The 23,120-nt window shown below is 41.5% G+C and overlaps 1 protein-coding gene across 3 annotated transcripts in view; it reads left to right on the top strand.

Annotated features, from left to right (window-relative positions):
- The window catches only part of LOC117409642 (rab11 family-interacting protein 5-like), a 59,902-nt gene that overhangs the window by 23,320 nt on the left and 13,462 nt on the right, over nt 1-23,120 (top strand). The window contains exons 2-4 of one of the 3 annotated variants that reach the window (XM_034015952.3): nt 5,055-5,557; nt 6,428-7,067; nt 16,202-19,675. In XM_034015952.3, coding sequence (XP_033871843.3) covers nt 5,055-5,557; nt 6,428-7,067; nt 16,202-19,675 — 4,617 coding nt within the window. Of the gene's footprint in view, nt 1-5,054; nt 5,558-6,427; nt 7,068-15,928; nt 19,676-23,120 lie in introns of all 3 variants that reach the window. The other 2 variants (XM_034015951.3, XM_034015953.3) reach the window with 2 other exon arrangements.

Below are 23,120 nucleotides of genomic sequence, written 5' to 3'. Positions count from 1 at the left end.
ACTGTATTGTAATTTGAGCTTTGAGTCATAAATACATAAGAACATTTACGAATGAGTAGAGACTGTTTGGCCCATCAAAGCTGGTGCGTTCCCAGTAGCTGATTGATCTCAAAATGTTGTCAAGTTGAGTCTTCAAGGATCCCAATGATTCAGCATAAACAACATGGCAAGGTCACTGTGGCAATGCGCCCCGTCCCTGTGTGCATTTGTGTGTTATGTGTTGTATGGTGCGTGTGTTAATGTTGGTGTATAGATTGGTACACGGGATATAAACGGGTCTGTGTTTCACGTGTATTTAAAAAGTGTAGATTTGTATTTAGGCACGAGGAGAGCACAAATCACTTCACGTGCTGGTTAAATGTAATATGTGAGCACGGGGTTGCACAGAATTAATTCACGTGCTGGGATTCAAGTGAATAATTAATTAGTAATTGAATCCCAGCACAACAGTATATATAGAGACAAGTAGCATTCACTCGGGGTTGGGTGTTCGGTGAGTGGAGAACGGGAGAGAGAGAAGGAGTAACTAAAAGTGAAAAAGCGTAAATATAAGTGTTATCTGCTCACCGTGTTTGTTTGTCTGTCTAGTCCGTTTTGTCTGTCTATTTATTTTGGCGCGAGTGCCGTGTCCTGTGTTTTTGTGTTAAAACCTTTTATTTTCTGTTCTGTTTATTAAATGCTGAGCGAAAGCATTCGCTCAGCTTCACCAAACCACACCTCTCTGTCTGTTTATTTCCTGCTTCTGGTCTGACGCCACCCACTCCGGCCGTCTTTGTGACAGTCACCCATTCCAATCCTAACGATGTTGCCTCTAATGCACAGTCCTAGTTTACTTGTCAAACTGTTTTATTTGTTTTTGTGAAGTTAATGCACATCAATCCTCATGTGACCATCCCGACACGAACACCATTCAGTCCTACAGTACATTTCACAAGAAGACTGTCAGTTGGGGTAAATTGTGCCATGTTATTTTATGTGTTGGTGACTGTGGAGGAAGGTTCAGACTGTCAAACTGGTTTGACCTGGACCAGACTCAATCCCAAGCCTCCAGTCTAGTAAATGAGCTTGCCTCACCATAGCCACAACAGAAACCAGGACTGGAGGACATTGATGGACATTAAGTGGAGATAGTCTTAGGATAGAACCAGGAGGTCCCCGGTTCAAATCCCACCTCAGCCACTGACTCATTGTGTGACCCTGAGCAAGTCACTTAACCTCCTTGTGCTCCGTCTTTCGGGTGAGACGTAATTGTAAGTGACTCTGCAGCTAATGCATAGTTCACACACCCTAGTCTCTGTAAGTCGCCTTGGATAAAGGCGTCTGCTTAATAAACAAATAATAATAATAATAATAATAATAGAGGGAAGGAGACATGTCTTCACACAGTGGTGATGGTATGGAATGAACTACCTAGTTATGATGTTGAGCAGAATCACTCCGATCCAAAATTCTCAGATCATTCAGTTTCTAAACTGGGGGAGCTAAAATGGGCCAAATGGCTTCTCAATCGTACATTTTCTCAGGTTTTTATGTATTCAAGTATTGCTATACAGTGCTTATTCTCTGGTTATCAACAAAAATGTTTTGTGTAATTTCTGCCAAGAATAATGGAACAGGCATACATATTTAATAGTACACACTGTAAATTTATTATTATTTATTTCTTAGCAGATGCCCTTATCCAGGGCGACTTACAATTGTAATTACATTACAGAATATCACAATGCAGAGTATCATATTACAGATGAGAGCAGTTGTAGAGAACAGTCAAATCAGATATTTAAATTATTTAAAGGTAACGAGGAGGTTCTCTGCAGCAGTTTAAAACACTTTTAGACACCTTCACTGTTTACAGATTCTGTGTACAGGGCACTGCATGTAAATCTTCTGAAGGTGTGGAATACAGGCCAGTGCCATAAACCTGTTCATCAGCTGTTCATGACAGTTTCCTCAGGAGATATATAAAAGGGTGGAGGCTGGGCTTGAATGCCCATTCAGTAAACTACAGATTTCACTCGCCTGTTTGTGCCAGTTTGCTAGCATATCTCTTTTCTTTTTAATTTGGACCTCAATACAAAGGAACCGTTTGAATGTGGAATAACTCTGGAGATATTGGACATGGTAAAAAAAATGTGCTGAATAGAACACATGACTTTAAATACTAGACTGGCCAGTTAGACACTAGAACTTGCCATGTAAACAAACTGAGGCTAGTTTGCAATGGCAGGTCTAGAGCTTGTAACCTCAACTCACTGGCAGGGCCATAATCCATAACAGCAGTGCCGGTTACATAAACAAGATCTCATAACCAATAAAAAAAATATGCACAGACTACATTAGTCAGCACTCACATATCCGACCCTGTAACATTTTGACTTTTGACGGTTGACGGGTGACGGTTAAACGAGTGTGACGCATATCTGATTATTTCATTTTGGCACGTTCCAATCCTTGTCCATTTTTTCAGGGAACACAAAAAAGATACAATGTCAAAAATACATAGCTTAAAGGACTGTGTTTTAAAATAAGTAGGCTTCCATTTAGATGCACTGTAGTTGATTTTGTTGGTACAGTACTGTGTGGTCCAGTGGTTAAAGTAAAGGGCTTGTAACCAGGAGGTTCCCGGTTCATATCCCACCGCAGCCACTGAGTCATTGTGTGACCCTGAGCAAGTCACTTAACCTCCTTGTGCTCCGTCTTTCGGGTGAGATGTAATTGTAAGTGCAGATGATGCATAGTTCACACACCCTAGTCTCTGTAATTCGCCTTGGATAAAGGCATCTGCTAAATAATAATAATAATATTTTCAACAGTATTTTAATTCAGAATGATATGATTATGAAAATATCACTTGCCAAAAGAGACAACTGTGGACACATGGACAGTACAGGCCCTAATGTCACTGTTCACATGCAAATGAAAATGTACAAAAGCAACTAAAGAACATAGTTTTAAGAAAAATGCATCACAGTATCTAAAACTGCTTAATGATTAACTTTTATATTACGGTAGCTTGTCTCATTCGCTTTCTTTTTGCTGCATTTTCGTCATGTGAAATTGGAGGAAGCGCTGTGTAACTGCACAATACAGACTGATTTGGCACACGATAAAAAGAAAAAAAAAACTCAGGCTGTGATGGATAAACAAGTACACTCTAACATTGAAAACTGGTGACGGAGTAAGAAATTGCGTGTGACGAGTAAGTGTGTTAACTTGTTTTTTATATATATATATATATATATATATATATATATATATATATATATATATATATATATATAATGGGGATTGGTTTTATTCTTAATACAAGGGCGGTAAAACGTGAGTGATGTGTATCTGGCTGACAGATATCGGAGTGCTGACTGTATATGTGTTACATACTTTAGAACAGACTGTAGGATTTGCTTCTGTGCTGTGTCATTTTCTTATTGCATTTCCTTTATTCCTTATGCTGTCATTTGCACCCAGAAGTTGTTAAGTATAAAACCACTAAACTTAACCACAAAGCTGATCTGTGCCTCTCCACTGTCTACGCTCGAGTTCTGGAATAATAATGTTCATGCATCATTTTCATGTTACACTCAGACCGCTGTTGTTGTCATTGTACTGCACGAGGATATGTAAACAAGTGGTGCTTCCCTCCTGTTGCATTGTGGTGTCCTTTCATGCTCAGATCAGCTGTCGGTTCATCCACTATGTATTTTCTGTAAATATATATTACTGTACAAGCGATGGGTAAATAGGAATTTAATGCTTGTGAATAGTGAGGTTTTCCATCACGCCGAAGAGAGATTGAAGTAAACCATTTGATGCCCAATGTCCAATATATTCGACATTGAGAAAATAGACATTAAATAGGTATGGGGATGTACCCTGGGCAATGAAGGGTTAAAATCATAAAAGGAGTTTACAGTTAACAATTTCTATTACTTTACCTGAGGATGCAGTTGGAAATTAAATGGCAACAGACTTAACAAAAACCTCACAATTGTGCAAAGAAATTCTTAGTAGGTTTAAAGCAATTTTGCTGAAGATTTCTGTGGGGACTGTGGTTTGTATTTAGTTGGAAAAAAATAAAAGTAAACGAGTTACAGTGGTTTGTTCAGGAACAACGGCAGACCTTTTTTAGAATCTCGAAATACTAACTTATGTGAGAGTGCGGGGGGAAAAAGCTGTTTAGGGGAAGGATAGGGTTATTCGACCCAAAGGTATGTCTTTCAAAACCGATCGGTCTCCCAGCAAACACCCAGTCATCCTGCACTCTGCAACCGGTGAGGCAGCTCTCTGATAATGTGTATTTACAAAAACTATTCTCCAAATATGTTTAGTGACTTGTCTTTAGATGTCTGACATTTCTTTAGCTTTTATTCAGATTTTATGGTTGATTGAAGTTGTGGGTGCATTTTCTGTACTAATATCTTGTAGTCTTTATGACTAGTGTGCACAGTACATGAGTGAAACAGTACTGTAGGTTATTGAAATGCAGTGGAATGGGGCGGGCGGGGTCACAAGTAGAGTGGACAGTATGTCCCTAAATGGACATGGTTATCTCACCCGTAATGCAAGTAAAGTAAAATATTACTGCAAAAGAAAATATTGTGGATGTGGGTCATTACTGTATAATGTAATGTTTACATTCTTAGCGAGTGGTGATGATGAGATGCCTTTCTCAGAAGTGTTTTAGCTGGACTGTAGCTGTTTATTTACAATCTGATAAAACTGTTATGCATTTAATTTATTACATTATTTTGTAACCTTGTTTGCTTGTATTGTGGGACTGCCACCACCAGATAGATGTGCTAACCCAGATTTAAATCCTTTCTTAACTATTTGCTATTTTTCTGCAGTTAGGAATACGCAGATATTTCTGAAGCAACAACAAAAAGTTGCTGCTAATCTCTGTTGCAGTTAAAACACCTTTGTATCTCTGTAGTCCGATCATGTGAAATGGATTCAGCAGTTTGTCTACAGTGTGGTATTTTATTTTAAGTGGATTTGGAGAGAGAGAGCGAGAGAGAGCGAGAGAGCATTCTGATGCATGTTTCTCTCCTCAGGTGGTACAAACTGCACTCCAAGTCTGGGAAGAAAGAGAAGGAGCGAGGCGAGATCCAGGTGACCATGCAGTTCACTCGCAACAGCCTGACAGCAAGCATGTTTGATCTGTCCATGAAGGACAAGCCCCGCTCCACACTTGGCAAAATCAAGGACAAGGTGAAGGGGAAGGGGAAGAAGAGAGGAGAGGTGGAGTCTGCCTCAGCTGTCGTGCCCAGTGGGATAGGGGTGCTGAGCGAGAGGGGGGGCCGCAGTACCAGCCAAGGGGATGAGGAACAGGACGATGAGGAGCACGTGGAGGGGAAGAGGAGTGGAATGAGGGGCTTCTTCAAGAAGCCCAAGCTGCGCAAGTTGTCGGACAGCCGCTCCAACACGTCCCTGGCCTCAGGGAGCAGCATGTCGTCCTCACAGGGGGGCAGTCTGAGCCCCACTGCAGGGATCAGTGTGGTCGTGTCTGACCTCTCCAACTCCCCCAGCATCAGCAGCAGCCTGGCGGACAGCCCCGGTGAGAGAACTCTATAAACACACTCAATGGGGTTTCAAAGTCCAACACAGGCAACACAGAGAGGGAATGAAGGCATTTGGGAAAGATTTGAGCTGGATCCACACACACACACACACATTTAAGTGATTTCCAAACTCCCAGACAAAAGATGTGACCACTGGGTAGTATAGCATTACAATAATACTGTAATAATAAAAAAACAAATGCATAAATACATTCTGCACGATTACAGGAGAGGATTACATTTTTTTTGTGGGGAGGGGTATAGGAACTGACTTGATACTTGGAATAGTACTAGATGAGCATTAATGGGTTGAGTGGCACCCTCGTTTCTTATGATATTTCAGTTTCAGGACTGTTGGTCTGTTGAGGTAATGCAGAGAGACTTGGTGAACACTCTGTACATTCAATATTTTTATCTTTTCTGCCTTAAGATATCGACTAAACTGGATTTAGTCAGAAAAATGTATTCATATTTTTTGGAGGGTGGGGGACACTTTCTGTAGGTAGGGGCCTATTTTGAAGGAAGACTTTCTAAAAGGTATATGCAATTTTACTAGTTTAAAAATAGAAAGACACAATTCAACTTAAAAAACATGAACTGCTCCCATATTCCATTAAATGTATCTTGGTCGTTTTTGTAATGTATATTTAATATGTAGTCCTCAGTATGTGTGTTTTGTTTGTTTTTTTTTGTTAGAAAAATCACTTACTAAAGCAAAAGCTATTTAAATAGAATGTGTCACTGTTTAATGTAAACAATCATAAAGGCATGTAGAGGAAAAGAAAAAGGAGAGATTAGTAGACCTACGTACCATTTGCAATATTTGTGTACCTCTCACCAGCTTCTTTGTGTCTCCCTTTCCTCAGTTCACACCAGCGAGCCTTCCCCAAAGCTATTGACCCACAAGAGGGCATTCAGCGACGAGGTGAGCCAGGTTATCGTCATGCCCCAGCCCAGAGAGGTGGAGAAACTGAAGGCCAAGGACAGCCCGCTCTCTAAGTCCTCCCTGTGCGTCAACGGCAGCCACGTCTACGCAGTGGACACTCCCACCCCCTCCACATTGCCAAAGGTCACCCTGGGAGTGCTTCAGAAATCCTCCACTCTCTCACTTTCCCTTCAGAACCTCACCAAGAAGAACGAGGAGACCCCCAAAGCTGATTCAATCACCCGGCGGTGGTCCCTGGACAAGACAGGCAAGCTGGTAGCGCCGCTTGGAGACCAGGAGGATACCTCCAAAGCCACACCTGGGCATAAAGAAGGCAAGCCAGTACAGATCGCCACCCCGATAGTCTCCATGGCCAACGTGGAACCGAACAGTGAGAAGCACGCAGAGGAGGTGAAGAAAGAGGAACACGAGAAGCACAAACTGCACTTGTTCGGGGGGAAGAGAGAGTCGAAGGGCAATGAGACGGTCAAGAGTGGAGACAAAATGAGCCCCACTGGCCAGCACCCCGATGAGAAGCACAGGGGCTGGTTTGGCACCAAGGAGGCCCAAAGCAAACCCAGGTCAGTGAAGTTGTGCAGGGAACAGGTCTCCAGGCAGGTGGATGGTGCTACTGCTGAATACTCTGTGTCTTTTTTCAATAACTGACACCACATTTCCAACTGATAAGATGTATACAAAGGGACAGATTTACTATTGCTCCAGTGCAAAGTTTATTAAAAAAACAAGAACAAATGTGGGGATGGGGCTGTTTGACAAAAACAAAACTAGTAAGAAACATTTTTGTTGCATAGAACATACATTTGGAGTTGCTTACTGCTAGCTTTCAAACGTGATCGAAGCTTTGCACTAGGGCAAATTAAAACTTTAAAAACAAGAAATGGCTTGGTAAATGAGTATTACAACGATGCTTCTTTTTCTATAACTGGAATACCTTGATAAGCAGTTAGAAAGGTGATCGTTTTCACGTGACCGTGTAGCGTCTACTGCAACTGTTATGTACTCAGCTCAGCAACATCCCACAAACCTGTGCTGCTTTCTAAACATGGCTATGAACGAAAGCAATAGTGTTTTATGTGATAAGGACCAATGTCTGTTTAAGCTAACTGAGATCATCAAAATGTTGCAAACATTAACTTACTTAATCTGTCTATTTTTTTCTGAAGCAAATCAATAGCAAACAGTTCAGATTCAAAGTGTTAATTTATTTCTGTATATTTATTTTTTGTTAGAATATTTAACCTTCATTAACAGCAATACAATCACATGGTAAATAACAATATATATATATATATATATATATATATATATATATATATATATATATATATATATATATATATATATATATATATATATTACATACTCATTTTATTTACTTTATCCCCAGCTGCCACTATGGTGGCGGTCCTTATGAATTTTGAATATTGAATCTTCACTATATGGCAGTCAGTACAAAGTCCTCAAACACTAATGTGTTTGTGCTCAAATATAATTGTGTACCAGAATAAAGACATAAATGTAAAGTATCCCTATAAAGTCAAGAGAGAGATTGCTGACTCATTCGGAAGGATGCCAGCGATAAATGCCAGTCCTTCGCAAAGTTCAAGCAATAAGACCAACACATTCCCTCTCTGTTCGGTCACCGTTTGAAATCTGAGGCATGTCAGTTTTCAGCCTTAAGAGGAATATGGTAATGGTGAAAATGAGGTGGACTTTACAACAGTTGGATTTATGTTAATGTTGTGAGTAAAGATGATGGGGATTTGTGGGATCTGGAGGGTGAGGTGTGCACTCAGGTTGTTGTGTTTTTTTATTTATTTAACTCTGTTTGTTACTAACATTAACAGCACCTGCTTTCTGCCCAGCATCCTGTTGCAAAGTGAACCAGAAACAGCACTGAAATAACACAGTTTATTATTGCTCACAACAGGGGTTGACAAACCATATAGTCAGTTATCCAGAACAGGGCTTTATTAGTTTCCAGCAGTTCCTTTTTTATTTCTGAATTATTGATACACAAAGTTGACTATGGACTGCATTGAAAGTACAGACTGTAGATTTAAGCTATTTAAAACTGGAAACGGTGTAGTAAATTGAGTTAGAAAAACTACAGGAGGCATCATAAGCAAAATGATATACAGGTTATGATAATCGGGTGACCACCCCCCCACCCCCTGTGTCTATCTGCACATCCACATATAAAAATGTTCTTTAAGATATTTCACAGCTAAAGGAAATAGAGACAAACAATATTTACAATCACACCTTTGATTGACTGTTACACCCTGAAGACTATTTCGGGGTTCTCAAAGTACTGGAGGTTTTATAGTCCGAGTTGTGCATGTTTGACATAGAGGATGTGTTATGGTGAGAACGTGCATGGTTATTCCGGGTCTTAACCCCAGAATACACATAAAAGACCATTATGTTCTCAGTTAAAATATCTAAAGAGAGTGTAGCCCTTTGTGGACACGCTGGTAAACAAGAGACCTGTCCTGGAATTGCTGTGAACACCTTAATGCAGGATAACCCAATTCAAATTTCACAGGGATAAGTTAACTACCAAACTCATTTCACATCTACCAAACCCCCAAAGGAAAAAAGCAGTCAGTACAGAAGTGGTGTAATGCACTAGCTGAGGTGTGGCCAAAGCTGCCCCTTCCACTCCTGGTCTTTGTTGCAGCCCTATTCTGAATTGCTTAATTGAACCAATCAAACCTCCATCCAGACCCTGAAGTAGTTCATTATGGAATGCCCCTCCAGGATTGTGAATGGACATCACTGCACTAGCTTGTAACCGTCCTCTAGGGATCTGGGTTTGTATCTGGCTCTGATAGATGTTCTCTGTTTGATGTTCTCAGCTCTCCCCTCATTCAGTTCACTTCAAACACTAGCACTGAAAGTCTGTGTGCAGGCAGCCTCAAAGAACAGCTCCCTCACTCTTTAAAAAGCTTACATTGTTGCTGCTTATTAGATACTAAAACAGAAGGTTTAAACAGGATGCACATTTGCAAACATATTGCACCCCTCCTAAGTCCTACTGAAAAGTATCTTAATGGAATTCTGCTTAGGATCCAGTGTGTGTAACTCTGCTTTTCATTGACTCAGGCTGTTGGCTTTTGCATCTAGAACTTCAGATCGGCATCTTTAACGAAAGCTGCTTAGTTTGAGGTGGAATCTACAATACCTTTACTGTGTGTGTTAAATATTTTGGTGGCAGACTTTTGCAAGTCAATGCAACTATTCTAGGTATGTACAGTGTCAAGCTGAGTGTGTGGTATACATTTTCTTTGTTTTTGAAACAAAGTGGTGATTTTGCATGCTGTGGGTTCAGTATTCAGGGGAGTGAAGCTTACTTCTGAACATTAGAACTGTGAATGAGTTTCTTTACATATTTAGAACTGACCCGTAAATACGTGTCAGCTCAACATTCTCAGACAGTTTGCATTAAAAAAAAAAAAAAAAGAAGAAAGTACCACTTGTATTCCTCGTGCTGACATTTGTTAAATGTGGAGCAGTATTTATATTAAGATGTACTGCCTCACATTTTGGTTCTTTGTTAGTCTTTGTGTAAAGGGGTACCGATACCACAATCTTTGACTTTGATGCATTCTGTCTGATAAAAAGATGGGAACTGACAGTTTGGGCAGTAGAATCTGTGGCACATGGTTTGACTTTCTGGGGCTGCCAGTTGATTTGGGAGAGCCCTTCAAAAGCACCTAGTTGTGACAAAGGTTGCTAGTCATTGTTAGGTTGATCGGTGTGTTGTTAAGGATATGGTGTGGTTGACGTACGACACCTTACATTTTAGGTATGACATACTTTCTGACACTGTTTTGTTTACACACCATCGTGGTTTTAAAATTGCCTTTTGGGAACTGGCTATAACCGATGCCTACAACTGACACCCTGCTGACAAAAAGGTTTCTAAATGGTCCTTCTCTTGAGATTTTAAGCAGGAGGTCAGTGTAATTTCTAGTGAAGCAGTGTCCCATTGCTAGGATAGAGAAGTGAGAATGGTTAAGACTAGCGCTTTTAGCATAATTGTTCTCTCAAAGACGTTAGGAATGTATTCTAGGAGAAAGGGAAGTTCAGAGAACTTCAGCTATTTTGAGGAATCTACAAATTAAGGTCTTGCAAAGATTGCACAGCTTTCCCACACTGCACCTGAAAGTTGGTGGCATGTGCTTAACATGTAGAGATGTAGCATTATTTTGGTTTTGTATTTATATACAGTCAATTCTCATTAATATGAATTTCAAGGGACCAGCAAAAAAATGTACCTTATCACTAATTCTTATCAGGAGTATAAATGAAATGCATACTCTGTTTTCTTTCAAGTACGAAATGTAACCATTACTGAATGGGTATTTACCTCCTAAAGACCCAAATCCTGAATACTTTATACCAACGCTGCTCTTTTGAGCCTGTGATGCAGTCATGACCTTGCCCCCCCGAGGAATTAAAAGGACTTGCAGTCACAGATCTTGGCGCAATTTTTCCTTTCAAGACTGACCTGATCGGAGAGCCTTGTTCAGATAAGTACATTGTTGCTTATATCTGTATATATTTAGCATTTTATGTGTTTTACACATTTTGTATGTGATCATTTAAATGAATTGTTGTAATAGTTTTTCTATGTACGCATATTTGTGTGCATTACAGCCTGTTGCTAGTTACGTGCCACTGCGGCCTTGTGCCCCGCGTGAAGCCAGCTGACTTTGTGCTCTTCCCTCAGGCTGCATAGCTCTGGTTGGAGCTTATTTTCTTTCTCGTTTTTGCTAATTAGCACCATATGAGATGTTTTATATTATTTATGTAATTGTTATAGTACTGTTTTTTGTTGAGAGAACATTTTCATTGTGTTTTTTCTGTGTTTTACAGATACCACGCGCAGGCCTGTCTGTAACTTGTAACTCAGCACACATGCAGTAAGAGCAGCTGCTGGGTTTAGCAACACTGCTCAGGACCAAGATACTTGCTTAGGCTTGTTGTTGCTTGCCATTACAACAACATTTTCTTGATGCCGTTTTGGCGACCAGCTATTTTAGCATTACCATTGCGAAGGTTGTTAGTTAATTCTAACAAGCAGGCTTCCTTCAGTCTTGTGTTGGTCCTGGTTGAGTGGTTTTGCCAGTGGCTTTTACAGGTGGGCATTCTTGTACGTTGCCACTTACGGTGACTGCTACCCGGTGGACTTGTACCGAACCGGTCCTGCTTGGTTCTTGACCCGTCCGGTCGATATATAAGCAGATTGAGGCAATCGCAGCATCTGCAAATTTTGTGCCCCTTTCTCCAAGCGCATACTTGTGAAGAGGTTATCCCAAAGCTCTAAGAAATATTCTGCATTCCTTACTTCTACTCAGCGCAGTCCCCCATCACCCTCTCTTAGAGAGGTGGCTGCGCCCTCACCCCATGGCTCTGCACCCGGGAAAGTAGCCCAGGCAGGAAACAGTCTTCACGGTCTTCCTCAGCCTCCTCAAGCTCTTCCTCTCCTTCCCTTCCTCATGGAAGAGGAAGAGTCACCGTTCCAGGCGATTGGCGGAGCAGATGGAGAATATGCCCATGTATGATGCGGAAAAGCTAAGCCTGGCCCAATGTCCACCGCTTGAGACTTCCATTGTTGCTTTGGCACCTAATTTGGAGCTGCTGTCCAAGGACACTGCCTGCCCAAACAAGCAGTGCCGGGTTTCTGAGGTGATCCTCAAAAGGGCTTATTCAGCCAGGGCGTCCGCTGCATGGCTAGGGAATTGTACCAGCATCCTGGTACTCTGCTGCAGCGCTCTCACTGTGCGCGGGAATCCACTAAGGAGCTGGTTCATTGTCGGACCAGGGGTCACAGATGGAGATTAGATAAAGGGGCATTCACAACAGAAAATAGGAGGCACTTTTTTACACAGAGAATTGTGAGGGTCTGGAACCAACTCCCCAGTAATGTTGTTGAAGCTGACACCCTGGGATCCTTCAAGAAGCTGCTTGATGAGATTTTGGGATCAATAAGCTACTAACAACCAAACGAGCAAGATGGGCCGAATGGCCTCCTCTCGTTTGTAAACTTTCTTATGTTCTTCATATGTTCTTATGGTTCGCCTGCTTCCTAAGCATGTAAACCAGCGGCAAACTGGCACCCTAGGTCCCAGCAGCCCCAAAAACTAGCACAGCCGGTTGCGCCCGCTGCCAGAGGCAATGGTCGTGACGGGCTTGCGGCTGCTCATCGTGGAGGCCATAATAGGTTCCGCCACCCTACTCAAAGACAGATGGCGCAGGCTAAGCCACAGGCTAAACAGCAGCCCTAGGAGTTTGCTTTGAGTTCTCGAAGTGCATGGAAGCTATTTTGGGCCCATTCAGACTCAAAGGCATCAGAGTACTGCTGAGCTGAAATTGCGATAGTTTAAAGCAGCTTTCTTGTTTGCTATCACCTCCGCAAAGTGGATGAGTGGGATGCAGGCATTCTCCATTTTTAACTGAGGCCAGGACAAACGTCACTCTCTGTACCAATCCTGCGTTCTTGTCGAAGACTATCTTGGCTTTCCATGTTAACCAGTCCATGGAATTGGAGGCTTCCATCTACCTCCTTTTCACTGACAGGTAGTGACAGCTCCATACGCTCTGCCCAGTTTGACCCTGGCGTATAATGTTGACAGGACAAAAAGTTGGAGGCAGTCTGAACAATTTTTTATGTGCTATGGGGCAGAGTCCCGTAGTCAAGCCCTGTCGAAGCAGCGGCTGTCCAAGTGGATAGCAGACACTGTCAAGACTACTTATGAGCTGGCCAACATGCCCCCTCCAGAAAAGCTCAGTGCCCATTCAGACATGGGCCTTGCAACTTTGTGGGCTTTTTTCCAGGGTGAATCTGTCAAGGACATGCAATGCAGCGGTGTGGGCTACTCCCCATACCTTTACTAGGTTATACAGTCTGAATGTTGTGGATCCTCAAAACCCTGGTTTTGGAACTAGAGTGTTAAGGGCAGCTTCCTAGTTGACCCTTACAACACAGGCATAGAGGTGAAATTCTCCCTCAATGCTTTCACCCTAGCTACTTGTTACTGGGGTACCGAATGGTGACGCACAAGGCAGCCTTGTAGTGTTCCAGTCGTTCTGCAATCATGCCCTTGCAACGGCTTGGGTATACTCACCCATTCAGTAATAGTTACATTTCGTACTTGAAAGGTTCCCTGAAATAGAAATGTAACCATTAACTGTCAAGGTCACTGCATCCATTATTCGCAGCAGACTTAAAGGAAAAATGACGCCGAGATCTGTGACTGGAGTCCTTTTGATTCCTCTGGGGCGATGTCATGACTGCGTCACAGGCTCAAAGACCAGCTTTGGTATAAAGGATTCAGGATTCAGGTCTTTAGGAGGTAAATACCCATTCAGTAATGGTTACATTTCTATTTCAGGGAGTCAGGGTTATGGTAACCTAACATTTTTATTGGTTACAGGAACACCTAACACATCACATTTCAATTACAGTACAATAACATATTATACATTTAAATGTACTGTGCATTTGATTGAAAATACATTTGTAAGTAATCTTTTTAAAAAAAGTATACATTGCAAATGAACTGCAATTGAAATCTGCATGTCCCATTTTAATCACAGGCATTTTCAAACCATGAAAGCAAGGTGTCCTCAACATCAGGTTAATGAGCAAATCAGAAACATTGACGTCATGCATCCACAGTTTGCTGTTCATATGCCTGTATCATTGAATCCAGGTTTTTCAGAATGGTTGACAAAGTTTTTGCAGGAATGTTGAATTCTGCAGCAACATCTTCCTTTTTTTAGTGTGGTGGTGCATTATCTACTGCTTTTAACTCCTTCACTTTTGTATGCAAGGATAATGCAAGTTATTTGCGCTGCTTCATGGAAATGGCATTGATGTGTGAGCATTATGGCATCTTGAAAACTATGTCTGCTACTCAAAATGCATCATAGAATCTGTAGTCCCAAAACAGCACTAAATTACAGTACAGAGGTGCTAATCTGGACGCAAGTTAATACATTTCCCAATATTCTTTACACTCAGCTGTTCGAAGTAGGGCAGTTTGTTTGTTTGTTTTGCTGGGACCTTGTAGACATCTGTAGGTGCAGGAAATTATTTTAGTCAGAGTTTGTTTTATTGAGAATTTACTATTATAAATCAAACCCATTTTCCAAAATTTTGAACTACGACATAATTCATTTTCTAGCCTGACTAAAATTCTGACCTATCCTGACCCAATTAACCATGTGTGTAATTCAGAGGTTTCTGGATGTGGCTGACCCTGAATTAATTGAGTCAAAAGGCTTTTTAGGCTCTTATGAATCGGTCCACTAAGAGGTCTGCTTAATAGTTTGGTTTAAGATAGCTTCTAGGTGGATAATGAACTAATGACTGTGTCTGGATTCTAGCATTTTAATATTTGTAGTTCAGTGTTTAGCTTCATTTTGCTGGATTGTGACTCAGATTTTTCTTCCTGGTTTGTCCATTCTAATACACAGATTTGAATTGTTTGTACAGTATTGTATGTGGGTATCCACTCTGCTTTTAGTAAATGCACTGCTATAGTACTTGTTTCAGAGCTGTCAGTTCTCATTTAGTTGGCCATCGTGCTCAGTGAGATACACAATGGGTTTGCCGGCACCTGCACATGAATCAATGAGTAACACACACTATAAAAGTTTGTTTTCGGGAATTATTCTACTTGCAAATTATTTGTAGGCCAAATTGCAGATGTTTCCAAATGACAGTTGAAAAGCACCATAGCCATCTGTTTTGCTTGCTTTAGATGGCTGCAGCATAACTAATTGTTGCCCGGAAACAAACTTTTAGGTTCTGTTTTTTGTGTTTGTTAGTGGGGGACCTTCTACAGCAAAGTATCACCATATCATTTTTTTTTTTTTGTCTTTTTCCATGTTTCACCCAGAGAAAATGAAATCGATTTCAGGGACATCAATTAATCAGTAACCTAAAATAATTGTTTGCTTTTTATTGAAAATAAATCCAAAGACAAAATATCTGCTATGTAAATCTGCTATGTAAATGCCAATCCTGCTATGTAAAATATCCTACACGTCTAAGTATTCAATTATTAGACATTATTAGACATGGAATTAAGGGATACATTTGTTTTCTTCCTTGACATTTTCATGAATTTTACAAAATTATATTGTATGTTGAAAAATATTCCAAGTCTTCACATGAAATGTCCATTTGAAACCTAAAACCGAAACTCTTATAATATAACACTTAAGTCAATTATGTTTTGACTACTGAAAAACCTTGGTAATCTTGCGTTATTTCTGAACAAATTATTAAATAATTGGTGGTCCTTATTTATTGCTGGAGAATGTTGCCTGTCATTTCTAACCTGCTGGGCTCCCCCGTGGCACAGCACTAACTAAGAGGACTGTTTGTGCCTTCCCTCCACAGCCTGGACGTGTCTCCTAAGGTAGAAACCAGCTCAGATGCTCCCACTCACATCTCAGCTTCCTTCCCTGTCTTATCCTCTCCTGCTTCCGCTGTTGGTCCTGTTTCACTGGGCAGCACGCATCACGTTAACCCCTTCACTCCTGCACTTGTCACCCCACCTTGCCAGTCCTCTACCAACCCCTTCTTCACCAATATCCAGAGTAACCCTTTCTTTGAGGAGCTGTTAGCTGACCAGGTGCTAAAATCTTCCTCACCCACTCACTGTCTCTCCAGTTTCGCCCTTGAGCCTTCTCATGCTACTTCCTCTTGGACTGAAGGTCCCCGTTCCCCTGTCGATGAGTCATTCCCAAAACCTGGCCCTGCAGAGGAGAAGCCCAGTGGTAATGCTGTTATCCCAGGACCGGTTCCAATGCCATTTCCGAGGGCCAACATTCGGATGCCAAGGCCTGTCAACACACCCTGTCCTTTGTTGGTCCCTTCCGAAAGTGAGACCACAGGGGACTGGGAAGATTCATTTGATGCCTTCGCTGCCAGCAGGCTCAAGCCAGAGCAGAAAGGTAAGAGTACACCCAGGTCAACAGGGGGATTGCTCCACTTGGCTGAGACAGGGGTTCTTTCACCTCTGGCGACAGTAGGCCCTCAAGAAGATTCTTCCAAGTCACAGGAACTTGTTGAAACATCGAAATCAGATGGTGTAGTGGAACAGCCTTTTGCACAAGCTAGCAACTCCAGTGCCCCACCCATTCCTCTGCGCAGGTCAGTAAAGGCCAATGTCAAGGACAATAACAGAGGAAGCTGGTTAGATAGGGCACAGGTGATTGCAGTTGAGAAAGAAGCAAGCTTGCTTTCCCAAACAGACGGTGCAGCCATGCAACTTCGGAAAGAAGGTGATAGAGACAAGAGTCTACTGACTCCATCACAGAACTCTGTGTTAAAAGCACCAGAAAAGGACAATGTTTCTTTAACAGAATCGAATGTTAGTTTAAATGAAGAATTGAAAAACAAGGAAGGGTCTAGCACTAATGATGCATTTAAAAGCAGTGATGCTCTGGTGGATACCGTAGAAGCTGTATATAAAGATCTTGTGGCAGAAGTGAGTCAATCCACAAAGTCTTCTCTGCCAGATGAAAATAGCCCAAGATATATGGGTACGTGTTCAGTAGCATTCATGTCTAAAGCTATGCAGGGAACGAATGAAGATTTAGACAAGCTTGTGAAGCAGTTGCCTTCACAGACGCAGAACACAGCCATTGAAACACCTAGAAGTGATCCAGACAATTCTAAAGATCCCTCTGCCTCCACCCATGAAGTAGGAACCAGTGAGGTATCAGGAAGTGAAGCAGATAGTGGCACAAGGAGCTTATCAGAACCGGAAGGTAGTATTAGCGTGTCAGGGAGCGACCTAGATATTAATGAAAATAATTTTAATGGCTCAAACCAAAAAGGATTTGAAAGCACAGGAAGCAAAACAGATAGTGGAACAAAGAGCCCTACTTCTTCTAAGCAGGACCAACTTGCTGGGATATCAGGAAGTGACACATATTGTAGGACTAGCAAATCAGATGGGTTGGTTCCAGAATTTTTTAGTAATAGTTCAGAATCTAACGCTAGTAACCCAGTTGGCTCATTCCCAGAGGTTATCATTAATACACATGATGCTAACAAACCGTTTGGATTATTTTCTCATGTTTTTACTAATGCACCAGAAACTAATGATAACAAGTCAATCAGTTTGCTCGCCGATGTTTGTTCAAATACACCAGAAACTAACGCTGGCAAGCAAATGCACTTGTCCCCGGAAGTTTTTACTAATGCACAGCAGACTAATGCTAATTCAAATGTCTCCCTTCCTGAAATATATACTAATGCATCAGGAATTCAGATAGATAGCAGTATCAGAGGATCGTCGGCCATAACGGAGAAATCTGTTGCTGAAAGAGATCAAGAGAATAATGCTAGTTCACTTGTCTTGACTCAAGAAGTCAAACTTGCAAGTCTGGTGGCTGACAGGCAGGATACTTCCAAGAAAGTGCTTGCTGTGATAGAGGAAGTCACTTCTGACTTTCTCGGTGGCAGACCAGCAGTTAGCGTTCGTAACAGGACACTTTCTGAGAAACCGAATCTTTCTCCTTATGTGCCTTCAGCGGCTGTGGAGAAGTGTTCAGCCGAAACCTCTGGACTGTTGACTCATGGGTCCATCACAAACGGTGGCAATTCAAAACATGATGGCATAAACCTGCTCTTAGACAAACATGCTAATAATGCTGTGCCATTGGAACCTGAGGCTAATGTTGAAAAATCTGTAGAAGTTGCACCAGATTTGACAGAGGGAAAGTTCTTCTATGAGTCCAAAAAATTAGACGTTGACCCAGGTGATGGAGCTAATAGTGGTGAGCAGCAAACTGGAAATGCAGATAACTTGCCGCTGATTGCAGTTGCACCACCACCAAAACCTCCAAGAGTTGTCGCTGAGCTTTTTTCAAACATTCCAGAACCGAGTCCAAGCTCACAGGAAGTCAAATGCAATGTGGTAAAGAAGGATGTCTCCAGGCTTGAAAAAGAAAACTATTCTGGGATGGTGGAGGTTGAAGATTTGATTAAAAAGGAGGAAGATAATTGTTCATTTGCAGTTCTTTTAGACTCTTGCAGCAGAGCTGATGAAGTTCTGTCCAGTGAAATACTGGGTGCAGATAGATCTCAGTTGAAACCAGGAAATATTACAAATACAAACCTAGAGTCTCCTGGGTATGGAATGGTAAACTCAAAAGAGGACACAGAATTAGAGCAATACAAGACATGCAAGTCAACATTTTCTTTGGAAGGATTAGACCCAACTCCAGACACAGACGGCAACATCAGACCAATGTACCCAGGTGAATCCAAACAACCTTTTAGATTAGAGATGGGCAGCACCAATACAGAGACAAAATCAGACTTTGCAGGACAGACCAAAGTGAATTCAGGAAAGAGCTCCCATATCAATCTTGATTCCTCTCAGAAGAAGGATGAGACTGAGCAATCAGAGACATTTCAAAGTATTACACAAAATGCAAAAACTATTACAGACATAACATCAGAAAACCCAGTGAAACCACAGCATGACATTGACGCACCTCTCATCCACTGCAGTGGGCTTGGAGCCATGTCTTCCAAGTCACCAATCAAAGCACAGGAAGCAACACTTCCCAGCCAGTCTCCGGCCGCTAGTTGGTTCACGTCCAGTGTATCTCAAGATATGGTAGTAGACCTAAAGAGTGAGGAGTTTTGGAGGCCTCAGCGCGAAGGCCAGCAGAAACGACACAGTATTGGCTCTCCCTTTGAAAATCCCTTTAAACAGTTTATGTCCCTCAGTGGCAACCCCTTTGTGCAGACACCCTCTTCCCAATGCCAATCCTCGGAGCATTACTCCTCTTCGATATCCTCCGCTCAGAGAGGGAGCTTCAAAGACCTTCACATGAGGGTGGCACCGCAGTGTGTGCGCTCAAGCAGCCTCCCAGGGGATCATTTCTTCAGGTCCTTCCTGCATGAAAGCAATCCCCTGGCCGCTTCCACCCCCTCCCTTGTGGCTGCGACTAACTCCAGGTTAACCCACCTCCCCTCCCCCATCCTGTCCTCCTCGACTGTGGGGCCACCAACAGCGATCGCCCAGGCAGCAGCAGCCGCTGCCCCCTCCTGCCCTCCACCGCTCATGGTTTTGCCCGAGGAGACACAGCCAGCTGAGAGCACCCCGCTGGGTCACGGAAGCAGGTGAGACAAAAGGGAAAATATTAAGAAGGGGTGTTCGAGGGGGCTCGAAACATTCATCAAATAATTTTAGTTTCTTATAGTATTACTACATTTCTGGGTTGGTTAGGAGGTAACATTTTTAATTATGCAGCTGACTTCAAAAAAACAAATTCGATTTAATTACAGAGTAAAATAACTTGGAAATGAATTTGGTAGTTAAACTGAGATATGGAGGGAACAAATCTAACAAATTGTATTTACTAAAGTAAGAAGTGCTCAACCATTTAGGGTGGCCCTTGGTATGTGCACCTTGTGGCAAATCATTAAATAAAATCCATCGCAAACTTCTGGTTAAATAAATAGGAATGGTGAGGTGGTTGATTAAAAGATGGGCCTTATTAAAAAAAATACAAAATACATGTGGAAAAACATTCATAGTAAAGCCTAAAAAAGGACAACCAGTATCTGTCCAGCAAACTCAGTCTTTCAGAAGACCTGTAACTGTTGGTAAGATGGGAACATCAATCAAGAGGGGATCATTCCAACAGCCACTAGCTTGGATTTTAAGTGAGTATTGGTGATGTGAGGTGAGTAGTACAATATACAATACACCTTACTTTTATGTAGCGCTCTTCATGCGAAGCCAAATAAAAAGGAATCCGTCTCAAAAATAAGCTAACTCAAAACAGATATGTTTCTAAAATTGATTTCAAAGCTTCAACTGTGTCAGCATTCCTGATATGAATTGGGATAGAGTTCCAAAGGCACGGAGCATAACTACTGAAGGCCCTATGGAGGCCCTAAACCATGAATGGCCTTATAAGTAATAAGGAGAATTTTAAAATCAATACTGAACTTTACCGGAGTAATGTGTTGTGAACAGCGAGTGCGAGTCAGCACTCGGGCTGCAGCTTTGTGAACCAGTTTGAGTCGACGCAGTTTAGAATCGGTTAGGCCAGCAAACAAAGCATTACAGTAAGCTAGCAGAGAAATTAGAAAAACATGAGCAAACATCTCAGCATCTTTATCAGATAAAATGGTTCTCAATTTGGCAGTGTTCCTCAAATGATAAAATGAGGCCTTTATAACTGAGCTAATGTTGGTGTCCAAACACAGTTCTGGATTCATAGTGATTCATACATTTTTCATAGTATTAGATGGAGTCGAGTAGTCTTTGCTTGTGTTTTTAAATTTCACTTTTGTACTAATGTAATACAATAAGCTATTGGACTAGCACCAAGCCCAAACAGAAAAGTCAAACCTGGCCTACTGTAGGATCCAACTATAAATGATGACAAATAAAACTGACACACAATGTTCAAAAGTCTTTCATAGCAATAACAAATCTACCCCAAAGATAAGCACATCTGCACATTTTAAGACTAACATCCACATCCAACCCTTGTTATCAGTTGCTTTTAAAATCCATTTATAATGGAAATTGGTGAGGACATTTGTTAGTACAAGTTACAGCGAGTTTCATAATCTGGGAATGAAATGAGATCTGTCTGTCTTTTGGTACCGTCCCATGTCACACTTACATATTTTCTTGCATCTAGAGAACTGCTTACCCCGCTATCCATTGTGGCTCTGTTGGCCAGGCTGCTTCCCAGCCCTCGGCTCTACCCACCAGTTTGTGTGTGCTACTCTGGATTTCACGGTAGATTTGTGGTCTCTTTAATTTCTCAGCGGACATCCTTCCAGGGGGGCCCTGAAGTCATCACACAAACAGTTTCCCAGAAGGCTTTGTTACAGAGCACTCATTTTTCACCTGGCTGGACTGAGAGTTGCATGGCCCTGCCCAATTACCAGACAATAACTTCCTGCCATGATAATTATTTTCCATGCAAGTTTCCTGACAGAATGTGAGGCCCAAAGTACAGACAGTCTTGCTCTCTGAGGTGCTCCAGTCAACACCTTCCTGTCAAGCTGATGAAAGCCAGCTCACCCAGGGGACTGATGTGTGTGTATGTACTTTATTCAACAAAATGGTACAGCAACACAAGTGTTTGTACAAACAGAACACATCTACTAAAATAAACTTGGTCACATGAGAGGCCTGTCAACATTGGAGTGAAGAGACCCTGCTATTGGTGTTCGGCCGTACAGTGTTCTAGTGGAGTTACATTATGGGACAAATAGGAGTCATAACTGGTATTATGGACAAACACAAACAGATCATGTAGAGTGGGACTGTTGGGAAGAGTTGCTGTCCCTTCAGGTGGTGCATGTAGAAAGAGAGATGAACATTGAGTTAGAAGTAATGTACTGTAATATTTATTAATCTGATTGGAAGAGAGGAACTTGATTTTTGTAATGAGAAGTTCATTATTAGTAAACAAATCGCACTTTGAGAACAGAAGAGGTACAACTACAAAAACTTTATTCAGGTGTACAGCAGTTAAAAGCAAAGAAGAGCTTGTGCCAGGTTTAATGGCTGAGTTACAGTGATCTCTCATTATTACAATCGCAAAATATGGTATTTTAAAACAACAAATAACATTTAGTGTTTAATTAGGTGGACAATTAAAGCATTTAAAGTGATCTAAGGTGATTTAAATTGGTGAACTTCTTTCAAGATCAAACGTGTTGATTAGGAATGTTGTACTGTCATTAAAATTGAATTCCCACCAGGGGTGAGTCATCATTTGTATCTCTCATTCCTAATAGGTAGTTGTGACTTGCAATTCAGGGCAGTAGAACTGCAACCATATTCCTTGTTTATTTTAAAGGAGGGTTGACATTGTTGAGTCAGTTATCCCTTTTCACTGTATCATGCACTTTGATAGGGGTACAGTGGTTGGGTCCGTACCTGTTTTGCAGCAACATTTAACTGTATTTTAAGAACCACTTATCCAAGAATGATGAAATATACTAAGGCATTCTTTAGGACAGGTTGAGGATTTCTCGATCTGGGTCATGGTTCGGTGTTGATCTGCTGGGCTAAGGCAGGGATAGACAACCTTGGCTTTTCCAGTCCCTTCCATTGCAGTAGTTTGTTCCTGTTTAATTGCCCCTGCTAAAGATTGATTAAATAAATAAGGACTTGCAGTGGAATGGACTGGAAGAGGCAAGGTTGCCTACCCCTGTAATAGGGAACTAATCTTATTTAGAACTTCTTTTCCAGAATTTGATAGAAGTTTGCATGGACATTTTGTACCAACAGATCAGATCATCGTCACAAGGTTTCATGGTGTTGACTCCAATATTGGGATGTCTTTGGTTAACGTAGGTTTTCTGCCTTGTTTCTTTTTGTATTTAAACTTTATTTTCTCCTAATTTGTGTTTCTTCTTGGTTTATTATCACTGTGTGGGTGGGATTTTGCTTCTCCTTGATAATATCCTCTATTCATTGATCTGCTTTAGCTGAAGTGCCACTGTTGATTTGATTCAATCGTCATTGTAGAAGTGTTTCACCACTAGCAATGACATTTTCACTTTTGACTTTATTCACCCTTGTGGCAAT

Source organism: Acipenser ruthenus, chromosome 2 (genome assembly GCF_902713425.1).
Source record: "Acipenser ruthenus chromosome 2, fAciRut3.2 maternal haplotype, whole genome shotgun sequence".
NCBI lineage: Eukaryota > Metazoa > Chordata > Actinopteri > Acipenseriformes > Acipenseridae > Acipenser > Acipenser ruthenus.
Note: the sequence above shows the minus strand (reverse complement) of the source record. Positions and strands in the feature narration are given on the sequence as shown.